Source organism: Palaemon carinicauda, chromosome 13, assembly GCF_036898095.1.
Source record: "Palaemon carinicauda isolate YSFRI2023 chromosome 13, ASM3689809v2, whole genome shotgun sequence".
Classification (NCBI taxonomy): domain Eukaryota; kingdom Metazoa; phylum Arthropoda; class Malacostraca; order Decapoda; family Palaemonidae; genus Palaemon; species Palaemon carinicauda.
Genome location: NC_090737.1, coordinates 34,587,103 through 34,614,871, shown reverse-complemented (window position 1 = coordinate 34,614,871; position 27,769 = coordinate 34,587,103). Strand labels below are relative to the sequence as shown.

Sequence of the window (27,769 nt, the reverse complement as noted above, 5' to 3'; positions counted from 1 at the left end):
CTCTCAGACATTACTTTCAGTTTAAAGTACACCAACAAGTAATATAGGAGGATACTGACAGTGCTAGACACATTAGTTCTGCCGTGAGAAAACAGGGGTCCGCACGGACTTCAGATGCATCTGTTGTCAGAAGACTCTAAGAGCCAGGAGCCACATCTGGGTGCCTCCTTCAGGGCCTTCTAGAACAAAGAGTAAGTTGTAGCACTCAAGGGCGAGATGTAGAACCTGAAAGTAACGCAGCATGTCCTCCAAGACATCAGGTATCTCCAAGTCACATGTCCGTAGGAGGGATATGCTCGAGCAGGTACTGTACCAAGTCTTTGATACGTCTCACTGACTATGAAGGTGCTGGAACATCCGTTCCACCATTGATGGCACGATGTGAGAACCTGCAAACCTCTTACCTTTTGCCAATAAAGGAAAGACAGTCTTAAGAGATAGACTGCTATGATACCATCCTCAGGTTTGCAAGAGGTGCATATCCCAGTACATAGAAGATGAGGACCTTAGGACCAAAGTTCCATGGTAGGTAAGACTGCTTAGCGTTCTCCGTGAATATGGACTGGTCCTTGATAAGGGGACGTCTTAATCTCACTGGAAATTCATGCGCCTAGGCTAAATACCATATTAATCATAAAAAAAAAAAAGGATACTAATTATACCATAGTACTGTATTACTGTCCAGACATTGGATCTTTCTGTCTGGTTACGGTTAATTTTCCCTTTGCCTACACACACACCGAACAGTCTGTCCTACTCTTTACATATTCTCCTCTGTCCTCATACACCTGACAACACTTGAGATTATCAAACAGTTCTTTTTCTCTCAAGGGGTTAACTACTACTCTGTAATTGTTTGGTAGCCACTCTCGTATTGGTAAGGGTAGAAGAGACTCTTTAGTTATGGTAAGCAGCTCTTCTAGGAGAAGGATACTATGAAATCAAATCATTGTTTTCTAGTCTTGGGTTGTCCCATAACCTCTGTACCATGGTCTTCCACTGTCTTGTGTTAGAGTTCTCTTGCTTGAGGGTACACTCAGGCACACTATTCCATCTTATTTCTCTTCCTCTTTTTTAAAGTTTTTATAATTTGTATAAGAAATATGTTATTTTTATTAATAAAATAAATTTTTGAATATACTTACCCGATAATCATGTAGCTGTCAACTCCGTTGCCCGACAGAATTCTATGGAGGGATACGCCAGCTATCACAATACTAGAAGGGGGTGTATTTACCAGCGCCACCTGTGGCCAGGTACTCAAGTACTTCTTGTTGACACCTCCTCAATTATTCCTCGGTCCACTGGTTCTCTATGGGGAGGAAGGGAGGGTCGATTAAATCATGATTATCGGGTAAGTATATTCAAAAATTTATTTTATTAATAAAAATAACATTTTTCAATATTAAACTTACCCGATAATCATGTAGCTGATTCACACCCAGGGGGGTGGGTGAAAACCAGTGTACAAGATTAAAGGATAGCTAAGTATCCCATATTTCATATAATCAGTTATCCACAATAACAATGAAATAATAAGTACCTGGTAAGGAAGTCGACTTGAACCGTTATTCTGCCTTTAATAAGATCGTCTTCCTTACTGAGCGCAGCGTTCCTCTTGGGAGGCTGAATCAACTCAAAGGTGCTAAAGTATACAGGGCTGCAACCCATACTAAAGGACCTCATCACAACCTTTAACCTTGGCGCTTCTCAAGAAAGAATTGACCACCCGCCAAATCAACAAGGATGTGGAAGGCTTCTTAGCCGACCGTACAACCCATAAAAAGTATTCAAGAGAAAGGTTAAAAAAATTATGGGATTATGAGAATGTAGTGGCTGAGCCCTCGCCTACTACTGCATTCGTTGCTACGAATAGACCCAGGGTGTAGCAGTACTCGTAAAGAGACTGGACATCTTTGAGATAGAATGATGCGAACACTGACTTGTTTCTCCAATAGGTTGCATCCATAACACTCTGCAGAGAACGGTTCTGTTTGAAGGCCACTGAAGTAGCCACAGCTCTCACTTCATGTGTCCTTACCTTCAGCAAAGCAAGGTCTTCTTCCTTCAGATGAGAATTTGCTTCTCTAATCAGAAGCCTGATGTAGTAAGAAACTGAGTTCTTAGACATTGGTAGAGAAGGCTTCTTGATAGCACACCATAAGGCTTCTGATTGTCCTCGTAATGGTTTTGACCTTTAGATAGTACTTAAGAGCTCTAACTGGGCAAAGTACTCTCTCCAGTTCGTTCCCCACCATGTTGGACAGGCTTGGGATCTCGAACGACTTAGGCCAAGGACGGGAAGGAAGCTCGTTTTTAGCCAAAAAACCGAGCTGTAAGGAACATGTAGCCGTTTCAGATGTGAAACCTATGTTCCTGCTGAAGGCGTGGATCTCACTTACTCTTTTACCTGTTGCTAAGCACACGAGGAAAAGAGTTTTTTAATGTGAGGTCCTTAAAAGAGGCTGATTGGAGCGGTTCAAATCCTGATGACATTAGGAACCTTAGGACCACGTCTAGATTCCAGCCTGGAGTGGACAACCGACGTTCCTTTGAGGTCTCAAAAGACCTAAGGAGGTCCTGTAGATCTTTGTTGGAGGAAAGATCCAAGCCTCTGTGGCGGAAAACCGCTGCCAACAAACTTCTGTAACCCTTGATCGTAGGAGCTGATAGGGAGCTTACGTTCCTTAGATGTAACAGGAAGTCAGCAATCTGGGTTACATTGGTACTGGTTGAGGAAAACTGCATTGGCCTTGCACCAGCTTCGGAAGACTTCCCATAAAGACTGATAGACTCTGAGAGTGGATGTCGTCCTTGCTCTGGCAATCGCTCTGGCTGCCTCCTTCGAAAAGCCTCTAGCTCTTGAGAGTCTTTCGATAGTCTGAAGGCAGTCAGACGAAGAGCGTGGAGGTTGGGAGTACCTTCTTTACGTGAGGTTGACGCAGAAGGTCCACTCTAGGAGGAAGAGTCCTGGGAACGTCGACCAGCCATTGCAGTACCTCAGTGAAACATTCTCTCGCGGGCCAGAGGGGAGCAACCAACGTCAGCCGTGTCCCTTTGTGAGAGGCGAACTTCTGAAGTACCCTGTTGACAATCTTGAACGGCGGGAATGCATACAGGTTGAGATGGGACCAATCCAGCAGAAAGGCATCCACGCGAACTGCTGCTGGGTCTGGAATCGGAGAACAATACAAGAGGAGCCTCTTGGTCATCGAGGTAGCGAATAGATCTATGGTTGGCTGATCCCACAGGGCCCAAAGTCTGCTGCAAACATTCTTGTGAAGGGTCCACTCTGTGGGGAAGACCTGACCCTTCCGGCTGAGGCGATCTGCCATGACATTCATATCGCCCTGAATGAGCCTCGTTACCAGCGAGAGCTTTCGATCTTTTGACCAAATGAGGAGGTCCCTTGCGATCTCGAACAACTTCCTCGAATGAGTCCCTCCCTGCTTGGAGATGTAAGCCAAGGCTGTGGTGTAGTCGGAGTTCACCTCCACCACCTTGTTAAGCTGGAGGGACTTGAAGTTTATCAAGGCCAAATGAACTGCCAACAACTCCTTGCAATAGATGTGAAGTGTCCTTTGCTCCTGATTCCATGTTCCCGAGCATTCCTGTCCGTCCAGTGTCGCACCCCAGCCCGTGTCCGATGCGTCCGAGAAGAGACGGTGGTCGGAGGACTGAACAGCCAATGGTAGACCTTCCTTGAGAAGAATGCTGTTCTTCCACCACGTTAGAGTAGACCTCATCTCTTCGGAAACAGGAACTGAGCCCGTCTCTAGCGTCATGTCCTTTATCCAGTGAGCAGCTAGATGATACTGAAGGGGGCGGAGGTGGAGTCTCCCTAACTCGATGAACAGGGCCAGCGATGAAAGTGTCCCTGTTAGACTCATCCACTGCCTGACTAAGCATCGGTTCCTTCTCAGCATGCTCTGGATGCATTCTAGGGCTTGGAAGATCCTTGGGGCCGACGGACAAGTCCGAAAAGCTCGACTCTGAAGATCCATACCCAAGGAGACAATGGTCTGGGATGGAACGAGCTGAGACTCCTCAAAATTGACCAGGAGGCCCAGTTCCTTGGTCAGATCCATAGTCCATTTGAAAATCTCCAGACAGCGACGACTTGAGGGAGCTCTTAAAAGCCAGTCGTCTGACGGAGCCGGACACAAGATCATGATACTGCTGCACAGTCTGTAAACTGTCAATCATGGGCAAGCGAGGAAGTACAGTGACAACCCGAATCTGTCTAGACTGTCTGGGTCGTACAGACAACTCCTTAACGGGTTGCTGAGGTTGCCCACTGCGTCACAACAAGTCCCTTCTGTTGGTTGTTGAACGTCTTCCCCGTGACACATTGACTCCGTAAACAAAAAATCCTCTAACAAGGACTAAGCTTGGACTGCATGTCATGCAACACAGCTCAAGGTCTATGGGAGCAGGTGTGGTAACAGACGGGATTAGCGGCTGAAGTGTAACCATTACCTTCCCTGTAAGCATGTTATGCTTAAATAAAAGTCCATAAGAGGTTATGCAGCTAAAGGCTCCCTCCAAATGACAGAGTCCTCAAGGGAATATCAGAAGGAGGGAGAAAAGAACTTTCTCATCTACAGGGACCTTATCCTAGAAAAGCTAAGTTCTCTGAGTGAGGGTTCACTGGTGCAAAGCAGCAGACTAGAAGGCAACGTTAAGAAACTGCTTGACAGTCTAGTGAGTTGGCAACAACCCAAGATGTGTTGAGAAGCATGCGGTAAGGTATGCAGAGCATGATGTATGCAGAGTATGCTGTATGCAGAGCATGCTGAATGCAGAGCATGCTGTATGCAGAGCCTGTTGTATGCAGAGCATGCTGAATGCAGAGCATGCTGAATGCTGAGCATGTAGGAAGTAGAGCCTGCTGTAAGCAGAGCCTGCTGAAAGGAAAGCAGAGCGTGTGCATGGCGTTTAACATTTCTCAGAAATTCCATGACCAGTGCTAGAGTGCTTAATGCATGCTTGCATGGGGTTTAAACCATGGTATGCTGAACAGCAGAGTCAGAACGAGCTGGAACAACAACAGAGGTTTCCTCAACTTGAGGGAAAACCTGAGGTTCAGACTGCATAGGCTGAACAACAGACGGAGCAGAAGGCAGGTGCAAGGGTGAAGGAGGTTGACTCCTAGCAAGAGTTGCACCCAAGGATTGTACCAGCTAAGCGGAGGACGGAGGCGGAGTAGTCCGTTCCTGTTCCTGAGAGATGAGTGGAGCATGAGAAGGTTGAGGCTGCGCAGAACAAGGTAAAGTTCTAGCAAGCTGAGGCTCCTGAGGCGCAAGTGCATGGTGTAGATGAGCTTGCCTAGATGAGGGTTGAACTCGGTGCAGCGCTGGTTGAGCAGACAGACTCACGGAGGGGAGAGGTTGTTGTACCCCAACCGAGAGTTGCACCACTGGAGGAGCAGCAAGGGGAGGAGGAGGAAGAGTGTAACTCTCCTGATCCCAAAGCAAGGGTTGCCTTAAAGAAGGCTGAGGCTGAACAACACTGTGAACAGCAAACTCCGAAAGTGGTTCAACATCGTACGCCTGGCAGATGGAGCTGCGACTGGGTGCAGCGAGTGCAGGCGGGTGCAGCACAGGCTGAACGGGTGCAGGAGGTTGGTGCACCACCGGTGCAGGCGGGTGCAGCATAGGCTGAACGGGTGCAGGAGGTTGGTGCACCACCGGTGCAGGCGGGTGCAGCACAGGCTGAACGGGTGCAGGAGGTTGGTGCACCACCGGTGCAGGCGGGTGCAGCACAGGCTGAACGGGTGCAGGAGGTTGGTGCACCACAGGTGCAGGAGGTGCAACACTCTCAGCACGACACTCACGCATCAAGTCCGAAAGCTGTGCTTGCATGGACTGTAGTAGAGTCCACAACATCATACGCCTGGCAGATGGTACTGTGATCAGGCGAAGCGAGTGTAGGAGGAGGGAGTGTAGGCGGAGGCGGTGGAGCAACACTCTCAGCCCGACACTCACTCATCAAGTCCGAAAGCTGTGCTTGCATGGATTGTAGTAGAGTTCACAACATCGTACGCCTGGCAGATGGTGCTGCGACCAGGCGGAGCAGGTGCAGGCTGGGCGAGCACAGGCGGAGCAGGTGCAGGCTGGGCGAGCACAGGTGCAGCAAGAACAGGTGGAGGGAGTGCAGGCGGTGCAACACTCTCAGCCCGACACTCACGCATCAAGACCGAAAGTTGTGACTGTATGGACTGCAGTAGAGTTAACTTGGGGTCGGCAGACACTAAGTTCTGCTGAGGTAAAGCCTTAACAGCAGAGATCTGTTGTGGCAGAACCTTATTCCTCTTAGTCGGAGTGTAATCAACTGATGACTTAGGAGAGTCAGAGCTAACCCAACGACTGCATTCGGGTTGTGAACTTTAACTTCGTACGTCTGGCATAGGTCTGGACTTAACGTTTAAGAAGTCTAGAGACCTGAGACCAGCGTTACTCTGCCTTTATTTTCTCCCCTAATCTCTTCTGCAGACGAGCAAAATAAGGGCTCAATCGTCTGCGGGTGGGAGTGACGGTCTCGGTAAGACACGCCCACAACCACCGAGAATACTTCTGTGCGCCGATCAAGGCCTGCTGAACCCTTATGCCCTTCGACATTGCTTCTCCCCTGGGCTTGGGAGCTTGCAAGAGGTCCCGGACTGGGAGGACGACTGGCGCGCACAAAAGTACCCTCACGCACTAATCACTTATCACTTTGATTTCTGTTTGCACTTATTTCACTGAACTCGAAACTTAAGTGGTTTGTACCTGAAATACGCAATTCTATCCTTTCTCAAAGTTAGTAATTGCGAAAACAGAATTACAATGTAACAGAAAAATCTAATGAAAGATAAATCAGTGGTTGGAAAGAGACTAAACACTAGATCACTCTAGAAACGTTTAGTTTCTTCCCCTAAAGAGACTAGGGAGAAGAGCAAAAATCGATAATGACGTTACTCGTACGCCTGGCAGGCTTGAATGAAACGTTTATCCTCTTTCTCCCTCCGTCTCTATCTCTCTCTCTCTCTCTCTCTCTCTCTCTTGACTTAGAACCTGAGAGAAGAGCCCAATCATATATATATCGTTAAAACATATTATTGTTAAAGGAAAAAACTGAAAAGTTCCTTTAATAGGATCAAAACCATTAAGTTAAGAAAGAATGAACAAAACGCTAGACACGGTTACTCTTACTGCAACGTGAAACCGTGAACATTCTTTCTCTATCGTAACGATAGAGTGCAAGTTGAACGTTCTGAACGTCAACAACTGCAGAGACAAAACAAAACGTTAGTTCAGCTTTGAAAACAGTACGAGACTGTCAAAGAAAATCTTTCAAACTCTGTGGCGGAAATAGCATAATATGTTAACAGGTAAAACCGAAATGACGGGCTCAAAGTTTATTAACTTCGGTAAAAGACCGCCTACTATTAGGAAGGTCGAATATAAACAAATATAAAAATTAATTTTAATGAGTTTATAATAAAAGGAAGTTAATCGAAGAGGCCTATAAGAGGCGGAGAGAAATAAAATAAATCTATAACTTTGTTAAGCAAAATTAAGAAAGAGAGTCTATACTCTCTTAGACACCAACACTTCCGTCTAAGGGAAGGGTCGGCCATTGAAAGGTGAACGAGAGTTCATACTCTCTCGTCACCAAAATTAATCAAATTAATTCCAAAAGCTAACTAAGCTAATATAGAAGTTTCCAGTAAAGCGACAGCCGAAATCAAAGAGAAATACTTCACCAAAGTCGTGAAAATACTCCAAGAACATAAGCGTATCCCAGAACGTCTTGCCGGAAGCACGACAGAGGAATAATTGAGGAGGTGTCAACAAGAAGTACTTGAGTACCTGGCCACAGGTGGCGCTGGTAAATACACCCCCTTCTAGTATTGTGATAGCTGGCGTATCCCTCCATAGAATTCTGTCGGGCAACGGAGTTGACAGCTACATGATTATCGGGTAAGTTTAATATTGAAAAGTTTATTTTAATGTTTTTACTGTTCTTAAAATATATAATTTTTTCCTTGTTCTCTTTCTTCACTGGGCTATTTTCCCTGTTCGAGCCCCTGGGCTTATAGCATCCTGCTTTTCCAACTAGGGTTTATAGCTTAGCAAGTAGTAGTAATAATAATAATAATAATCTGTTGCCTGCTTCAATATGCTTATTCCATAGGCTATCATCACCATAGGAGACAAGGGTAGCCTGTACTAGCTAAGGGGTATAGGGTTATTTGCAGAACTGGCAGGCTGGGGTTGGTATCCTGATTCGGGATAGAAGCCCCCAACCAAGTAAGGATGCATTCATTTATCATTTTGGGTTAGGTGAAGTCAAATTATGTTGCTTTAGATTGATTGTAGAATAATGATACCTAATCTTGATCTGCGGATGCTGTGGGATGTGTAGCTATTGTGGGGGAACAGACTTGGGCTAGCCGACGTTTAGATTTAACTGCAGAATAACTAATTAATCTATAAGTACTGGTACTCCTCATTTTGTGGTAACAATGGTGAAATGCAGTTTCACAGATACCCTTCCAAGTGTTTCACATGATATTGATATCTATTTTAAAAGAAAATTAATGTTTTAAGAGAGGCATATTTTCCCTAACTTCCAGCAAACACTTACTAAAATCATATATGGTACTCTTAGTAGCATAGAAGAGGAAAGATTCACATAACTTTGCTGTGTTCACCACTGTTCTAGAGGTATAAGGAAATCAAGGGGATATATATCACAGCATAAAATATCTCCACTTACCCTAAATTAGATGGCGATGTCCTAGAGACATCTAACTTACCTTAAGCTAACACTGAAAACTAATAAAAGTGGACTTATATTATTGAAAGCCTATGAAATCATAACCTTTTGTCACCAAAATTTAATTTTTTGAAGAGTAATTTCTTTTCTAACCCAATAAAGTATGTTTTTCGGGAAAAATTGCAGGGGAAAATTCTAGTACATGCATAATTACAAAAACTAAGAAATTCAATAAGGATAAATCCTAGCTTAAGGGAGAGACGATATTTGCCCACCCAACCGTGTGAAGTAACTTGACATACACAACTGTAAATCATACAATGCTCGGTAATTCTATACAATAGCTCCGCCACTAATAATTTTGAATGTTTTTTTTTCTGATGAATTACTTAGAGCTTTATCTAAAGCTGACATTTTTTTTTTTTTCAGGAAGAACAGTATTTTTACTCTATTTGTTAACCTTTCCAATCTTGGGGGACCCCCAGTGGGAAACCAGGGTTTTTGGGTGGGTAATGAGTTAAAGAATCCATTTTAATATTCGAATAATGATACATGCAGTAAACAAGGCCACCAGCTAACCTAAACAAACCACCTAACCTAACCTAGCCTAATCTAGTAGCCATATCCTTACCTAGACAGGGGACAAAGCCCCCTACAACCAACCTTACACAGCCATATTAAATATAAGACACTTAGGCTACTTAGGTTGGAGGGTAAAGGCGAGCTTCACCTTTACGACTCAATACCCAATACCCTAACCTTAACACCAATATGATTATATACACGTAAAAAATTAGATTCTTTATCTAAATGAGACTTTATAAACCAAGTTTCCTTAAAAATGGATGCGTAAAACCTACACCCCGGTTTCCCACTGGGGGTTACCCAAGATTGGAAAGGGGGTAAAGTTTTCCTGTAGTAATTCATCCGAATTTTTTTCTTTAATCAAAATTACTAGTGGAAAAGCTGTTATATAGAATTACCTCACAATCTTATGATTATATCTATAAAAGTATAATTAGACATTCCGTATTTCAGTATACCAAATAGCGGTGTGTAGCTTTGCATTGTCCACATGTCAAAAGCGAGAAGTGGTACCTCCACAAGGGACTTATTTTACTCCTAATACCGTACAGTCAAAGTCCATTGTTACATTGTTTATATAAATAATTCCTTTAACAAACTTGCAAGTTCATCTGAAGTGAAAAAAAACTGTAAAATCATATCACCTACCTATTTATTTGACATAAAATTGGCAAAAGAGCTTTGAAGTAGTAGGAGTATAGTAGTAGTAGTGAATTGATTAAACATTTAGGTTTTGGAAGACAACAGGGTTTTAAGAGTAATTGTAGCATTATTATTATTATTATTATTATTATTATTATTATTATTATTATTATTATCATTATTATTATTATTATTATTATTATTATTATTATTATTATTATTATTATTATTATTATTATTATTATTATTATTATTATTATTTGTTAAGCTACAACCCCCGTTGGAAAAGCAGGGTGTTATAAGCCCAAGGGCCCCAACAGGGAAATAGCCCAGTGAGGAAAAGAAAAAAGGAAAAAGGAAATATTTTAAGAACAGTAACAACATTAAGATATTTTCTATATAAACTACAAAAGATAAAAAAAACTATAGAGGAAGAGAAATGAGATAGAATAGTGTGCCCAAGGGATAAATAGCCCCGCAAGGAAAGAAAATAATCAAAACTACAAGAGAAGTAAGGGATAAATCTCTTGAAGTTCTTGGAAGCGCTGACAAAGGCAGCTGATTTTAACTGTTATCATTAACTATCTTAACTGTGGTAAGGTCTTTGATACAATTCACACAAAGGCGGCTTTTTAGAGAATTGCATGGTTATATTCGAAAGAGTGTGTTGGGGTGGATAAATAGGTGTCAACATTCCCTTATGAGGAAAGACGAGAATGTGCAAAGAATATGCCAGACTATTTGGTATACGTGTAGGCAAAGAAAAATTAGCCGTAACCAGAGAGAGGGATCCAATATATTTCTGTCTGGCCAGTCAAATTATTCAATAACTCTCTTGCGGCAATATCTCAACGGGTGTCGGTGCCCTGGCCAACTTATTATCTACAAATGATATGTAGATATATGAAAGTGTTGCAATCCCAACGATCTTAGTCAATGTAGAAACAGAAAAATAAAAGAGTGATGAGAAAGGGCATATGGGATGGGAAAGGAATGATGGAAAAACGCCATTATAATTATTGATAGTTGAAACAGGTAATTAGCAGGTCGAAAACTGAATTGAATGTGAAAAATATCCTATTCTAAAAACATAATATCTACAGAAAGAAAGGGATTAGTAAAAGATTGTAAATAAAAAAAATGAATATCCATATAAGTGCACGAAAGTCTCCTTAGGCAATTCCTACTGCTCTACCAGCTATGGTCATCATTCTTCCAAAATTCTTCGCAGGCTTTAAATCATTTGCTATGACATATCTTGGGTCCCTTTCCCTATCTGTTGATTTAATTTCTCTTCCATTCAGTTGGTAAGAAATTCTATGGCTCATGTGTCCAATATGAATTGATGCATATTTACCAGATTGAATTCTAACAAGCTCTTCTCACTCCAGCATTGAAGATTTTGGAGGTCCATTTCCTAGCCTGAATGTCATCAGAGATTCTAACAAAAATGATGCACCATCTGCAAGAATGACGGTAGGGCATTTGGGTTCATTTATAAAATAATTCAAACAAAACAAATGTTACAAAAACAAAATAGGCCTTAGACCATGCACCGTGTGGCACACATGGTGTATGATCTTGGGCCAATAACTAGAATGGCGTTGTCCATCATTTCTTTCCCATCCTATATACCTTCCCTCATTACTCTTTTATTCTTCTCCGTTTCTACATTGACCAAAATCGTTGGGATTACAACACTCATATATCTAAATTATCATTTGTAGGTGGTAGGTTGTCCGGCGCACCGGCCACCTTTTTAGCTGGAGTTATTGGATTCTTTGACTGGCCAGACAGTAATACATTGGATCCCTCTCTCTGGTTACGGCTAATTTTTCTTTGCCTACACATACACCGAATAGTCTGGACTATTCTTTACACATCCTCGTCTTTCCACATACACCTGACAACACTGAGGTTACCAAACAATTCTTCTTCACAAAGGGTGCTAATTACTATACTTTCCTCTTCTTAAGGGTAAAAGAGACTTTTAGCTATGGCAAGTAGGTCTTCGAGGAGAAGGATACTCCAAAATCAAACCATTGTTTTCTAGTCTTTGGTAGCGCCATAGCCTCTGTACCATGGCCTTCCACCGTCTTGGGTTAAAGTTCTCTTGCTTGAGGGTACGTTTGGGCACGGTATTCTATCATGTTTCTCTTTCACTTGTTTTTTTTTTTTTTTTTTTTTTTTTTATAGTTTACATATGATAGATCTACTTTAATGGTGTTAATGTTCTTAAAATATTGAAATTTTTCATTACTTCTCTTATAGTTTATTTAATGCCTTTTCTCACCGAGCTATTTTTCCCCGTTGGAGCCTTTGGTCTTATAGCATCCGGCTTTTCCAACTAAAGTTGTAGCTTATCAAGTAACAACAACAACAACAATAATAATAATAATAATAATAATAATAATAATAATAATAATAATAATAATATATCACATATATTTCATTGTCATGCTTAATGTATTCGATGATCAAAAGTCCTACTAAATAAAAGAAAAAGAACAATAACAATGCAATAGATAATAGGGAAAGGTAATGCGGAGATGATATATAAATTAAATGAGAAAGCTAAAACAATTATATAAAGCGTCCCGTTGGATATACAGAGGAAATTATGATAGAAGGAAACCAAAAACAGGAACAGTATTTGGACCCAAGTTATGTTCAATAGTCACGGACAAAGTTAATTCAACGACGATAACCCTGATTAGAAACATTAGAATAGAAGCCTTAATCTATGTAGATGGTATAATATTTCCCCATCAAGAATCGATACAAAGTAGAAAGAGCCATAAGCAACTGCTGCATTTTGGAAGGACTAAAGATACTTACGTTTAGCACAAATCCACATGAAGTGCGGTACTAGTAATTAGATAAAAAAAAATTAAAAAGGTGAATGGAGTGGTTAGAAATGGAAGGATAGGAACAGCTAAGGAATATAAATACTTAGGAGAATGGTACTCCGAAAAAGGAAACCATAGTCTGAGCATAAGCAAAATGGAAGCAAAAATAGAATGCATCGTACAAGAAATTAAGTATGGAGACAGTAACAGAGCAGGAAATTTGACATTGCTAGTGAGAATAAATATCTATGAGACAGTAGTAGTACCTACATTGTTTGCAAATATTGAGTCATGGGGTGTAATAAAATAAAAAGAAATGAAAGAACCAGAGAGTTTACAGTACAAAATTATAAAGGAACGCTTGAAAAGGTTGCTACCACACCTTAGTGGGGGCTAATAGCAGAAAACAGGAATATGACCAGTTGAAAATAGAATAGAGTAAAGGTGATGCTTATTTATAACATCATAACATCAGATGACAAACGATTAGTTAAGGAATTAGTGGAAGATCAAGCAAGAGGGAAAGTTATGGCAAACGTGTAATTGAAATATGCAATTAATATGATATTAAAATTGAAAAAGTCACAAAGTATAAAAAGAAAGAAATAAAAAAGAAATAAAAAGTAAAGTGGAAAATATAATTAAAAGAAAAATAGAGGAGAAGAAAGCAGAGATGACCAAACTGAGGTTTGTGAATGTTAATGGGAGAAGAGACTACGTAGGAGAATTAACACTAATTAGGAGAATTAAAACTAACGAGGCCGTAATAGTTATGAAAATAAGATTAAATGTGCTAGAATTAAAAGAAAATTATAGAAACAGGAATGATAAGGATAGACTTTGTGTGTTGTGTAGGGAGGCAGAGGATACTACTGAGCATATGTTTAACTGTGATGAGTTAGGAAATTTTAGAAATAATGACAGAAATTGGGAATTTAGAAACAGCAACTAAAGAGGTTTCCCGGTATATTATGAAGGCCCTTGGAGTTAAAATGAAAGTATGCAAGCTGTGCTGTCTGTGTAGGAGGTAACTAATGATAATGAATTTTCTACAATTTACACCTACTAAGCTTTTTCTAGTAGTGTGCCCACAATTATAGTGTTGTGGAGAGAGCAACGAGGAACTTGGAACCCGTCCCGTAAAAAAGGCGTAAATTCAGAAAGATCGCGTGACAATTAAAGAAAGGTAAAATTTCTGTATAAATCTGATTGTATTCTGGTCTAAGACGATTAATTTGGGTATTATTGTAGTGTATTACAGGGCAATGTAACCTTTATGCTGTCTTCCTTTACTTACTCGTATATGGTGCCGACGACTAAATTTAGGGTAAAATTATAGAACTAATAAAGGTTTGGGAGTACAGTACAGTTTTGGCGTTTTTAACCTTCTTTATAATGGTTTTTGACGGAAATTCGTAATTTTTGAGTTAGGGTGTGTCGGCTACCATAATTGAAAAAAAAGAAATTAAAGAAGAAATCAGTAAACCAGCCAGTTAAGTTAAAGGGACCTCTGCCTTTCTAAGGATGAGTCTGTTAATGATCGAAGGTTTATTTTAAGTAGAGGAACAAATCACGGTAATATTTCGGTAGAGTACCACCCAGTCATTACTGCTTGCCAGTACATAGGAGCTTGAGGTTTTATTTTTTTGCGAGCAAAGCAAGTGCACTGCGGAGCAAAAAGCATTAGATTTCGGTAATACCATATTTCGATAGAATTCTTACTCGTATTTGCTTCGCTATGTACTCGCTTAAAAAGAAAAACATCAAGCTCCTATGTATTGGCAAGCGGTAATGGCTGGGTGGGACTCTACTGAAATACCCAAATCACAAACTTGAGACCTTTTAGTTACACCACCTGCTTGGGTGTATGTATGATAGCGGCCACTTTTATGTATTATTATGTCTAACTTAGAATACAGTAGTGTAAGGGGGGGTCGCAGGGGTCGTTATCCCCCCCCCCCTGTTAAGTAAGTAGGTAAGGACACGGTGTAGTGGTTTGCGGACTGTGGCCAGAGGTAGCACCCAAACTGCCTAGTGTCCAAATGCCGACCACAACCCAACGTTCACTACACAAAAAATATACAACGGTGGAATACCCAAAAATCTAGGTAACAGGTCAAGAGAACGGAGCACTGGGCACCACCCCTTGATTTATACTGGGCAAGGGGACCCAGCTAGAACTTAACTTCCTCCTTTTATTTATCCTGCCTTGAACTTGCTGGATATAAGTAAAATCTGAACATTAGGTGAAAGGAAACATTATAAATTTTTTAAATCTGACAACAGGATACAGTGTGGGAGAAAAAAATTATGATACATAACTTATTAGAAAGATTTAATAACTAAAAAAAGAAAACAGTGGCTGGGAAGGGGACACCATGGGGAAAGGTTCTGTAATTAAATTCTGTCTTTATAAAAACAAGAAAAATATTTATTTGAAAAAGAAAAAACTGTTTGAATTACATTAACATTGTTTTGTCAATTCAAATAAGAAATTAAAGGCAAAATTAGCATCCCTTTACACTCCAGCCTCAAGATAACAAGATTAAAAAAATTTGAATAAATAAAGAAATTATTCACATGCCAGAGACACAAATTTTCCTTACTACTCAACCATCTAGAAGTAAATGTAAACTGTGAAAAATACTGTACTGCAATAATTTTCCCTATTGCAATACTGTCCTTATGAATATCCAGTCTAACATTTGGTTGGGAAGTTACTTAGAAATACTCAGCTGTTGAACAGTTTGGCCGCACACGATGCTGTGCAGGTCTCTGTGGGCCCACAATAGTAATGTCTAGAAAATCTCCAATTGTAAACCTGGACTGACCAACTACACTAGTGCCTAAATCTCTCATTCTTGGAAGGGGTTTTGATAATTCTGGAACGATTCAGACAACTCGAACACAATCACTCTCCTCCTAACCTCTGAATTCACTTCCTGGATCTACGACCAGATATGCCATTTCAATAGCTCCAGTGAACTATTAATGTTTATTACACCCTTTACAATACTTCTCTTCACTTCTACCTGGGTCAATGGTCACTTTCAGAAAACACTGACGTCAATTACAAGTTTGGGAAGTGACTCATGTAGCAGGGCAGAAATATTTACAATACAAGTCTTCAGTAACTATTCTTTTGGCAACTTTATCTTTCCTATATACATACAGTACTCTGAAGTCTAAATTCCCATCCCTACTGAGTGTAGGGGGCTGCTGTCAATACCTATAAAAAATAATAATGGATTAAGGCATTTTTGGGGGGGCACAGAGGGGTATTCAAAAAAAGAAAAATAATAGTGTGTTTCATAACATACTGTACAACCAACAAAGTTTTCTTAAACACAAACCATCCATTATTTCAACGGCTTGTAGGTTGGGTTAGGGGGGAAAGTTTAGGTTAGTTGATGTCTATTTTTAATCAGTGTGTGAGGAACTGGCTGCTGATATACAAAGGCTCCCACCTTCCTCTACCACCCTGCAAATCCTGGGTCAAAGTGAAGGTAGTGCTACCCGTCAGGTTGGGCTTACCTGCTACCCGGCATCCATTTGCGTTTACCTCATTAAAAAGCTTTGCTGAAGTCATACTCCTAATAAAGGTCTCAAGTTTGTATTGTTCTAAAAACTACAAATTGATTAAAAAATTAGTGATATAGTACTTTAATTATAATTTTCAGATTAGTTTCACTATGAAGATAAGCTGTATGATAGTGTGAGGTCTAGTAAAAGTGGATCTCATTTACCTTCTGGAATGAGAAATATGGATTGCATAGCTGAAATATCAGTGACTCCATCCTCCACATCTCATGAAATCGCTTATGAAGAAATCCCAGTCGAAGAAGCACAGGACATATGCATCACAATTGAACATTTTGAAGATATGGAATATCAAACTACAATTGAGGAGGCAGATAATTTGGAATGGATGCCAGAAGTGTTCAACCTTATCGAAGTGAGTGATGACGGATATGTGAGCGGCTATGTTAGGACTGAAGAAGAGTTACATGTAGTTCTACAGACCCATGGAAAACACACAGAAAGTATGTTTGGCCTAGAGTAAGTATTATTTATGATTCAATGTATCGTTATGTTTGCAGAAAAAGTACAGATTTTTAGTTTTATATAGGCAGTAATTTATAGCTTAATCTCGAACTGCTCCATCCTTGCACAATTACCAATCATGTTATGTTCCTGTGAAAATATAAACCTTTGTCTTTTATAATGGAATATCCTTGGCCACAGCTGGAATTGGTCAAAGGTAGATAAGGGGGTAGTACTCATCGTAAGTGTCTGCATACCCTAAATTTTTTCTTAGGCTTCTTAACACAATTGAAATAAATATTTCCCTTATGAACTATAAGAGCTTTAACAAAACAAGAGGAAGAGAAATAAGATAGAATAGTGTGCCTGAGTGTACCCTCAAGCAAGAGAAATCTAACCCAAGACAGTGGAAGACCATGGTACAGAGGCTGTGGCACTACCCAATACTTAGAGAACAATGGTTTGAATTTGGAGTGTCCTTCTCCTAGAAGAGCTGCTTACCATAGCTAAAGAGTCTCGTCTACCCTAATCAAGTGGCCTCTGAACAATTACAGTGCTGTAGTTAACCCCTTGGGTGAAAAAGAATTGTTTGGTAATCTCAGTGTTATAAGGTGTATGAGGACAGAGGAGATATATGTAGAGAATAGGCCTGACTACTTGGTGTATATGTAGGCAAAGGGAAAATAGACCGTAACTAGAGAGAAGGATCCAATGTAGTACTGTCTGACCAGTCAAAGGACCTCCTAACTCTTTAGCAGTAGTATCTCAATGGGTGGCTGGTGCTCTGGCCAACTTACTACCTACCAACGAAGTTGGGAGGAGGTTATGTTTTCGCCCCTCTTCGTATGTCTGTTTGTGAACAATTTCTTGGCCACAGTTTTACTTATATAGTAGTGAAACTTTCAGGAATTAATCATTATGTTGAGACGTGGAAGTGATCCAATTTTGAGAGTCCAAGGTCAAGGTCGAGCAAAAGGTCGACCGAATTAACCCTAACCTTAACAAGATGTTTGCACATGGATGTCATACAGACTTTAAATACTCCTATGATCTAAGTTGATTCTGGGAAAGGGAAGCTGGTTTCGAGAAATAAGCTGCCGTGGCTGATGTCCGTTTGTATGTATGTCTTTTTGTCATCTTGCTTAGTTTACCTTATCATAGCATCCTGTTATCCATGGTTGGAATGATTTAATTGAGAATTACCTTTTTTTCAATATTTAACTTAGCCGGTGATTATATAGCTGCAACTCTGTTGCTCGACAGACAACTCTACGGGAAAACTCGCCAGCGATCGCTACACAGGTTGCGGGTGTGCCCAACAGCGCCATCTGTCGACCAGATACCCAGCTCTCAATGTAAACAAAGACTCAATTTTCTCTCTGTCGAGGTGTCGACAAGACGTACTTTACTCGCTGGTGCTAAACTGGAGTTTTTCACATCTATTTGGTGAAGTACTATATTCTAGTTTTGAGCTTTCACTATGCAGGTGTTTTATCTTCATCTTAAATCTTGAACTCGTTTTGGATAGATTTAATTATGGTGACAAAGAGAGTATGGACTTTCTTTCACTTTTAAATGGCCGACCCTTCCCTTAGACGGAAGTGTGTTTAGGCTTTTAGTAATTATCTTATCACGTTATAGATTTTCCTCTATATATTTTATATCTCTCCGCCTTTATTAGGCCTCTTCGATTAACTTTCCATTTATCATAAACATATAAAAATGTTATTTTGATTATAAAATAAATTTTTGAATATACTTACCCGGTGATTATATAGCTGCAACTCTGTTGCTCGACAGACAACTCTACGGAAAAACTCGCCAGCGATCGCTACACAGGTTGCGGGTGTGCCCAACAGCGCCATCTGTCGACCAGATACCCAGCTCTCAATGTAAACAAAGACTCAATTTTCTCCTCGTCCCACTGCGTCTCTATTGGGGAGGAAGGGAGGGTCATTTAATTTATAATCACCGGGTAAGTATATTCAAAAATTTATTTTATAATCAAAATAACATTTTTCAATATTTAACTTAGCCGGTGATTATATAGCTGATTCACACCCAGGATGGTGGGTAGAGACCAGTAATATATGTTTACACTTTTATAAAGAGTTTTTTATTTCATTTTAGAAGTTATCCAAATAACAAAAACAAAATAAATAGGTACCTGGTAAGGAAGTCGACTTGAACAATTACTCTGCCTTTTAAGTACGTCTTCCTTACGGAGCCTCGCGATCCTCTTAGGATGCTGATCGACCCCTAGGATCTGAAGTATCAAGGGTTGCAACCCATACAACAGGACCTCATCAAACCCCTAATCTAGGCGCTCTCAAGAAATGACTTTGACCACCCGCCAAATCAACCAGGATGCGAAAGGCTTCTTAGCCTTCCGGACAACCCATAAAAAAACAACATTTCAAGAGACAGATTAAAAGGATAAGGAATTAGGAATTGTAGTGGTTGAGCCCTCACCCACTACTGCACTCGCTGCTACGAATGGTCCCAGTGTGTAGCAGTTCTTGTAAAGAGACTGGACATCTTTCAAGTAATTATGACGCGAACACTGACTTGCTTCTCCAATAGGTTGCGTCCATTATACTTTGCAGAGATATATTTTGCTTAAAGGCCACGGAAGTTGTTACAGCTCTAACTTCGTGCGTCTTCACCTTAAGCAAAGTTCGGTCTTCCTCACTCAGATGTGAATGAGCTTCTCGTATTAACAATCTGATAAAGTCTGACCAAGCATTCTTTGACATAGGCAAGGATGGTTTCTTAACTGAACACCATAAAGCTTCAGATTGGCCTTGTAAAGGTTTATTACGCTTTAAATAGAACTTAAGAGCTCTAACAGGGCATAAGACTCTTTCTAGTTCATTGCCTACGATCTCCGATAAGCTGGGGATATCGAAAGATTTAGGCCAAGGCCGAGAAGGCAGCTCATTTTTGGCTAGAAAACCAAGTTGTAGCGAACAAGTGGCTTTTTCTGACGAAAATCCGATGTTCTTGCTGAAGGCATGAATCTCACTGACTCTTTTAGCCGAGGCTAAGCATACCAGGAAAAGAGTCTTAAGAGTGAGATCTTTCAGGGAGGCTGATTGTAACGGCTCCAACCTGTCTGACATGAAGAATCTTAGTACCACGTCTAAATTCCATCCAGGGGTAGCCAAACGACGCTCCTTGGTGGTCTCAAAAGACTTAAGGAGGTCTTGCAGATCTTTATGTTTGGAAAGATCTAAGCCTCTATGCCGGAAGACCGATGCCAACATGCTTCTGTAGCCCTTGATAGTGGGAGCTGAAAGGGATCGTCCTTTTCTCAGGTATAAGAGAAAAACAGCTATTTGAGCTACAGAGGTACTGGTCGAGGATACAGAAACTGACTTGCACCAGTCTCGGAAGACTTCCCACTTCGATTGGTAGACTCTAATGGAAGACGCTCTCCTTGCTCTAGCAATCGCACTGGCTGCTTCCTTCGAAAAGCCTCTAGCTCTCGAGAGTCTTTCGATAGTCTGAAGGCAGTCAGACGAAGAGCGTGGAGGCTTTGGAGTACCTTCTTTACGTGTGGCTGACGTAGAAGGTCTACCCTTAGAGGAAGACTACTGGGAACGTCTACTAACCATCGAAGTATCTCGGTGAACCATTCTCTCGCGGGCCAGAGGGAAGCAACTAACGTCAACCTTGTCCCTTCGTGAGAGGCGAACTTCTGCAGTACCTTGTTGACAATCTTGAACGGTGGGAATGCGTAGAGATCCAGATGTGACCAATCTAGGAGGAAAGCATCTATATGTATTGCTGCTGGGTCCGGGACTGGAGAGCAATAGATTGGAAGCCTCTTGGTCAGCGAGGTTGCAAAGAGATCTATGGATGGTTTTACCCCAAGTGGCCCAAAGTCTCTTGCACACATACTTGTGGAGGGTCCATTCGGTTGGAATTACTTGCCCTTTCCGACTGAGACAATCTGCTATGACGTTCAAGTCGCCTTGGATGAACCTCGTTACTAGGGAGATGTCTTGACCTTTTGACCAGATGAGCAGGTCCCTGCGATCTCGTACAACGTCAGTGAGTGGGTACCTCCTTGTTTGGAGATGTACGCCAAGGCCGTGGTGATGTCCGAGTTAACTTCCACCACTTTGCCTCGAAGGAGAGACTTGAAGCTTTTCAAGGCCAGATGTACTGCCAACAGCTCCTTGCAGTTGATATGCATGCTCCTCTGACTCGAGTTCCACAGTCCTGAGCATTCCCGACCGTCTAGTGTCGCGCCCCAGCCCACGTCCGATGCGTCCGAGAAGAGAACGTGGTTGGGAGTCTGAACAGCCAGGGAAGACCCTCTCTTAGGTTGATATTGTCCTTCCACCAAGTCAGACAAGACTTTATCTTTTCGGAAACCGGGATCGAGACCGCTTCTAGCGTCTTGTCCTTTTTCCAGTGAAAAGCTAGATGGTATTGAAGAGGACGGAGGTGTAGTCTTCCTAGTGACACAAAATGTTCCACGGATGACAGCGTCCCTACCAGACTCATCCACAGCCTGACTGAGCAGCGTTCCTTCTTCAGCATCTTCTGGATGGATAGCAGGGCTTGATCTATTCTGGGGGCTGATCGTCTTGTTGTTCAGCAACGTCCTCATCAGAGGGTTCCTCATCCGAAAACTGATGAGGAAACGGCAACGGACGTGGGGCAACGTCTGGCTCGCTGAGTCCGGTCGCACTGGTGCATGCGTGACGGAGCCGGACACAACATCATGGAACTGCTGCACAGTCTGTGAACTGTCAACAACCATGGGTGCGCGAGGAAGCACAGCGTCAACCCGAGACTGTCTAGACCGTCTGGGTTGTGCAGTCAACACCCTACCGGGTTGCTGAGGTTGACGCACTGCGTCAAAACAAGTCACCTCTGCTGGTTGTTGAACGTCCTGAACGTCAACAACCACCCTCCGAGCGTCGCTTAACGTCAACGTGCGGCTGGCAACCCACACTGGGTCGCATCGGTGGAGGAACCACCTCAACTGGCAGACGCGAGTAGGTTACCTCAGCGTCAACAGGGCGCACAACCGACCGGTTGGAAGGTTGTTGGCCAGAAGGTTCGGTAGCAACCTTCTCCGCATTAAAGTCCTCTATCAAGGACGCAAGCTTGGACTGCATGTCTTGCAGCAAAGCCCATTTAGGGTCTACGGGAGCAGGTGCGGGCAACAGACGGGGTTAGCGACTGAGGAGGTACCGCTTACCATCCCTGAAAGCCTTGTATGCATGACATAATTGTACAGCAAAACTTCAAAGGCTCGAAAACAGCAAAGTGAGGTTGACCTGTAAAAAACTTGGAGCGTCTCCTGGCCAGGCGCCAGGGAGAGTCTACGAGAATTGAGAAGTCTATCTGGGCAGAGGCATGAACTCCCAAGCCGAGAACTTCTCTCGTGTCATATCAGACTCTCGCTCTATAAACCAGTTTAAAAGAAGGGAAAGCAAAGGCTGTATCCCCCAAACTCCTCCTGGTGAAAAACCAGTCGCCTAGCCAACGTAAAGCTCTCTAGGAGAGCGAGAGAGCACTAGCTTAAAAACAACGGCTTCGAAGTAGCTAGGCCTAGTGTAAGCTCTGACGTTTAGGCGAACGAGGAGCAGCAGTTACAAAAAGATCCGGACAAAGATCCTTAAAAAAATCATCATGATTTAATTAAAGTCCATAGGGGGGCTAAGCAGCTTTAGGCTCCTCTCCATCTGACAGAGTCCTCAAGGGAATATCAGTAGGAGGGGGAACAGCAACTTCCTCATCTACAGGAACCTTGTCCGATAAAAGCTGAGTCTCAAGCAAGGGAGAGACCTACCGTGGTGGCAATGCTTTACAAGCAGAGTCCACACTCACTGGTGCATTAGTAGCGGACCAGTTTTTTTATTCTCGTCCCCAGGCTATGTGCGGTGAGAGATTGAAAACGTAGTATATGAACTAGTGTTTAGTCTCTTTCCCAGCCCACTGATTTTTTATCTTAAAATATGGTTTTCTGTTTTTTGCTGGTATTAATGAGCTTGCATTATACGACTGATTTCGCAATTACTACCTTTTAATGAAGGGTAGAATTGCGTGTGTTCAGGTAGAAATCAGTAAAAGTTTCGATTTCAGTGAAATAAGTGCAAAACAGAAAATCGAAGTGATAAAGTGATATGTGCAAAGTGTTACAGTGTTGCGTCCGAGGGTTCGTCTGTTCGTGCCTGTCGTTCACCTAGTCCGGGACCTCTTGCATGCTCCCAAGCCCAGGGGAGAAGTAATGTCAAACGACTTATGGGTTCGAGAGGCCTTGATCAACGAACAGACGTTTCCCTCTATGGTATCGGGTGTATCTTACCAAGATCTCCCCTACCATAAGACGAGAGAGACGTTGTTTCTCCTCGTCATCCGAAGGCTTTTCGCATAAGAAACCTGTCACAAGGTTTCGAAGCCCTTAGCGAAAGTCAGTCCTTTCAGGACAGGCCCAGCGTCCTGATTACAACCATTAGGACAGCTCTGACCCTATGCAGTCATCGGATAACTGCTCGGCCGCCTAACAAAAGCGTAACACAGACTCCGAGAGTCTTTTTTTGTTGGCAAAGTGTTGCGGTCACAGACGTTACCCTCGTCTCTTACCACAACCATTTCCGTTGATCCTTAATGGGTTGTATGGCAAGACATGCAGTATATGCTTGCCTCCCTTTATGGAAGACTATTCTGCCGATTAGTCCGTTGAGTCTAGCCGTTTATCTCATCGATATCCTGGCTTTCAGCCAACCTAACGTTCCTTTGTGCTTACTGTTGACGTTGGCGTAGCTTAGTCACGTCAGTCAGGTTGTTGAGAACCACACTCGATTGCGGTCTCGTGTGGTTTTTCAGCCGCATTTGGACGTTAGGCCACTTGCTGATGCTCCTGTTGACGTTCAAGACGTTCACTAACAATCGGAGTTGACTTGTTTTGAGTGCGTCAACCTCCGCATTCTAGAGTTTGTTTTGACTGCTCAGTCTAGGCAGTCAAAGCAGTCTCGAGTGGACGCTGTGCGTCCTCACGCACCTGTTGTGGTTGACAGTTCAGTTGTTGACAGTTCACAGACTGTCAAGCAGTTACATGACGTTGCGTTCTGGTCCGCTACTAATGCACCAGTGAGTGTGGACTCTGCTTGTAAAGCATTGCCACCACGGTAGGTCTCTCCCTTGCTTGAGACTCAGCTTTTATCGGACAAGGTTCCTGTAGATGAGGAAGTTGGCGGTTCCCCCTTCTACTGATATTCCCTTGAGGACTCTGTCAGATGGAGAGGAGCCTAAAGCTGCTTAGCCCCCTATGGACTTTAATTAAATCATGATGATTTTTTTAAGGATCTTTGTCCGGATCTTTTGTAACTGCTGCTCCTCGTTCGCCCTAAACGTCAGAGCTTACACTAGGCCTAGCTACTTCGAAGCCGTTGTTTTTAAGCTAGTGCTCTCTCGCTCTCCTAGAGAGCTTTACGTTGGCTAGGCGACTGGTTTTTCACCAGGAGGAGTTGGGGGATACAGCCTTTGCTTTCCCTTCTTTTAAACTGGTTTAAGAGCGAGAGTCTGATATGACACGAGAGAAGTTCTCGGCTTGGGAGTTCATGCCTCTGCCCAGATAGACTTCTCAATTCTCGTAGACTCTCCCTGGCGCCTGGCCAGGAGACGCTCCAAGTTTTTTACAGGTCAACCTCACTTTGCTGTTTTCGAGCCTTTGAAGTTTTGCTGTACAATTATGTCATGCATAACAAGGCTTTCAGGGATGGTAAGCGGTACCTCCTCAGTCGCTAACCCCGTCTGTTGCCGCACCTGCTCCCGTAGACCCTAAATGGGCTTTGCTGCAAGACATGCAGTCCAAGCTTGCGTCCTTGATAGAGGACTTTAATGCGGAGAAGGTTGCTACCGAACCTTCTGGCCAACAACCTTCCAACCGGTCGGTTGTGCGCCCTGTTGACGCTGAGGTAACCTACTCGCGTCTGCCAGTTTGAGGTGGTTCCTCCACCGATGCGACCCAGTGTGGGTTGCCAGCCGCACGTTGACGTTAAGCGACGCTCGGAGGTGGTTGTTGACGTTCAGGACGTTCAACAACCAGCAGAGGTGACTTGTTTTGACGCAGTGCGTCAACCTCAGCAACCCGGTAGGGTGTTGACTGCACAACCCAGACGGTCTAGACAGTCTCGGGTTGACGCTGTGCTTCCTCGCGCACCCATGGTTGTTGACAGTTCACAGACTGTGCAGCAGTTCCATGATTGTTGTGTCCGGCTCCGTCACGCATGCACCAGTGCGACCGACTCAGCGAGCCAGACGTTGCCCACTCCGTTGCCGTTTCCTCATCAGTTTTCGGATGAGGAACCCTCTGATGAGGACGTTGCTGAACAACAAGACGATCAGCCCCCAGAATAGATCAAGCCCTGCTATCCATCCAGAAGATGCTGAAGAAGGAACGCTGCTCAGTCAGGCTGTGGATGAGTCTGGTAGGGACGCAGTCATCCGGTGGAACTTTATTGTGTCACTAGGAAGACTACACCTCCGTCCTCTTCAATACCATCTAGCTTTTCACTGGAAAAAGGACAAGACGCTAGAAGCGGTCTCGATCCCGGTTTCCGAAAAGATAAAGTCTTGTCTGACTTGGTGGAAGGACAATATCAACCTAAGAGAGGGTCTTCCCCTGGCTGTTCAGACTCCCAACCACGTTCTCTTCTCGGACGCATCGGACGTGGGCTGGGGCGCGACACTAGACGGTCGGGAATGCTCAGGGACCTGTGGAACTCGAGTCAGAGGAGCATGCATATCAACTGCAAGGAGGCTGTTGGCAGTACAATCTGGCCTTGAAAAGCTTCAAGTCTCTCCTTCGAGGCAAAGTGGTGGAAGTTAACTCGGGACATCACCACGGCCTTGGCGTACATCTCCAAACAAGGAGGGTACCCACTCACTGACGTTGTACGAGATCGCAGGGACCTGCTCATCTGGTCAAAAGGTCAAGACATCTCCCTAGTAACGAGGTTCATCCAAGGCGACTTGAACGTCATAGCAGATTGTGTCAGTCGGAAAGGGCAAGTAATTCCAACCGAATGGACCCTCCACAAGGATGTGTGCAAGAGACTTTGGGCCACTTGGGGTAAAACCATCCATAGATCTCTTTGCAACCTCGCTGACCAAGAGGCTTCCAATCTATTGCTCTCCAGTCCGGACCCAGCAGCAATACATATAGATGCCTTTCCTCCTAGATTGGTCACATCTGGATCTCTACGCATTCCCACCGTTCAAGATTGTCAACAAGGTACTGCAGAAGTTCGCCTCTCACGAAGGGACAAGGTTGACGTTAGTTGCTTCCCTCTGGCCCGCGAGAGAATGGTTCACCGAGATACTTCGATGGTTAGTAGACGTTCCCAGTAGTCTTCCTCTAAGGGTAGACCTTCTACGTCAGCCACACGTAAAGAAGGTACTCCAAAGCCTCCACGCTCTTCGTCTGACTGCCTTCAGACTATCGGAAGACTCTCGAGAGCTAGAGGCTTTTCGAAGGAAGCAGCCAGTGCGATTGCTAGAGCAAGGAGAGCGTCTTCCATTAGAGTCTACCAATCGAAGTGGGAAGTCTTCGAGACTGGTGCAAGTCAGTTTCTGTATCCTCGACCAGTACCTCTGTAGCTCAAATAGCTGTTTTTCTCTATACCTGAGAAAAGGACGATCCCTTTCAGCTCCCACTATCAAGGGCTACAGAAGCATGTTGGCATCGGTCTTCCGGCATAGAGGCTTAGATCTTTCCAAACATAAAGATCTGCAAGACCTCCTTAAGTCTTTTAGAGACCACCAAGGAGCGTCGTTTGGCTACCCCTGGATGGAATTTAGACGTGTGTTACTAAGATTCTTCATGTCAGACAGGTTGGAGCCGTTACAATCAGCCTCCCTGAAAGATCTCACTCTTAAGACTCTTTTCCTGGTATGCTTAGCCTCGGCTAAAAGAGTCAGTGAGATTCATGCCTTCAGCAAGAACATCGGATTTTCGTCAGAAAAAGCCACTTGTTCGCTACAACTTGGTTTTCCTAGCCAAAATGAGCTGCCTTCTCGGCCTTGGCCTAAATCTTTCGATATCCCCAGCTTATCGGAGATCGTAGGCAATGAACTAGAAAGAGTCTTATGCCCTGTTAGAGCTCTTAAGTTCTATTTAAAGCGTAATAAACCTTTACAAGGCCAATCTGAAGCTTTATGGTGTTCAGTTAAGAAACCATCCTTGCCTATGTCAAAGAATGCTTGGTCAGCTTTATCAGATTGTTAATACGAGAAGCTCATTCACATCTGAGTGAGGAAGACCGAACTTTGCTTAAGGTGAATGACGCACGAAGTTAGAGCTGTAACAACTTCCGTGGCCTTTAAGCAAAATATATCTCTGCAAAGTATAATGGACGCAACCTATTGGAGAAGCAAGTCAGTGTTCGCGTCATTTTACTTGAAAGATGTCCAGTCTCTTTACAAGAACTGCTACACACTGGGACCATTCGTAGCAGCGAGTGCAGTAGTGGGTGAGGGCTCAACCACTACAATTCCCTAATTCCTTATCCTTTTAATCTGTCTCTTGAAATGTTGTTTTTTTATGGGTTGTCCGGAAGGCTAAGAAGCCTTTCGCATCCTGGTTGATTTGGCGGGTGGTCAAAGTCATTTCTTGAGAGCGCCTAGATTAGGGGTTTGATGAGGTCCTGTTGTATGGGTTGCAACCCTTGATACTTCAGATCCTAGGGGTCGATCAGCATCCTAAGAGGATCGCGAGGCTCCGTAAGGAAGACGTACTTAAAAGGCAGAGTAATTGTTCAAGTCGACTTCCTTACCAGGTACCTATTTATTTTGTTTTTGTTATTTGGATAACTTCTAAAATGAAATAAAAAACTCTTAGCTCATAAAAGTGTAAACATATA

The 27,769-nt window shown here is 43.0% G+C and overlaps 2 protein-coding genes across 4 annotated transcripts in view; one reads left to right on the top strand and one right to left on the bottom strand.

The window, feature by feature from the left end:
- Positions 1 to 10,145, bottom strand: part of LOC137652272 (RNA-binding protein 34-like) — a 41,607-nt gene extending 31,462 nt beyond the window's left edge. Inside the window, exon 1 of one of the 3 annotated variants that reach the window (XM_068385561.1) lies at positions 9,997 to 10,145. In XM_068385561.1, coding sequence (XP_068241662.1) covers positions 9,997 to 10,118 — 122 coding nt within the window. In that variant the 5' untranslated portion in view covers positions 10,119 to 10,145. Of the gene's footprint in view, positions 1 to 9,746; positions 9,771 to 9,806; positions 9,947 to 9,996 lie in introns of those variants that run through there. The other 2 variants (XM_068385562.1, XM_068385563.1) reach the window with 2 other exon arrangements.
- Positions 10,146 to 13,858: 3,713 nt separating this feature from the next.
- The window catches only part of LOC137651930 (uncharacterized), an 88,638-nt gene continuing 74,727 nt past the window's right edge, over positions 13,859 to 27,769 (top strand). The window contains exons 1-2 of the mRNA XM_068385143.1: positions 13,859 to 14,025; positions 16,520 to 16,898. Of these exons, the coding sequence (XP_068241244.1) occupies positions 16,594 to 16,898 (305 nt within the window). The 5' untranslated portion in view covers positions 13,859 to 14,025; positions 16,520 to 16,593. The remainder of the gene's footprint in view (positions 14,026 to 16,519; positions 16,899 to 27,769) is intronic.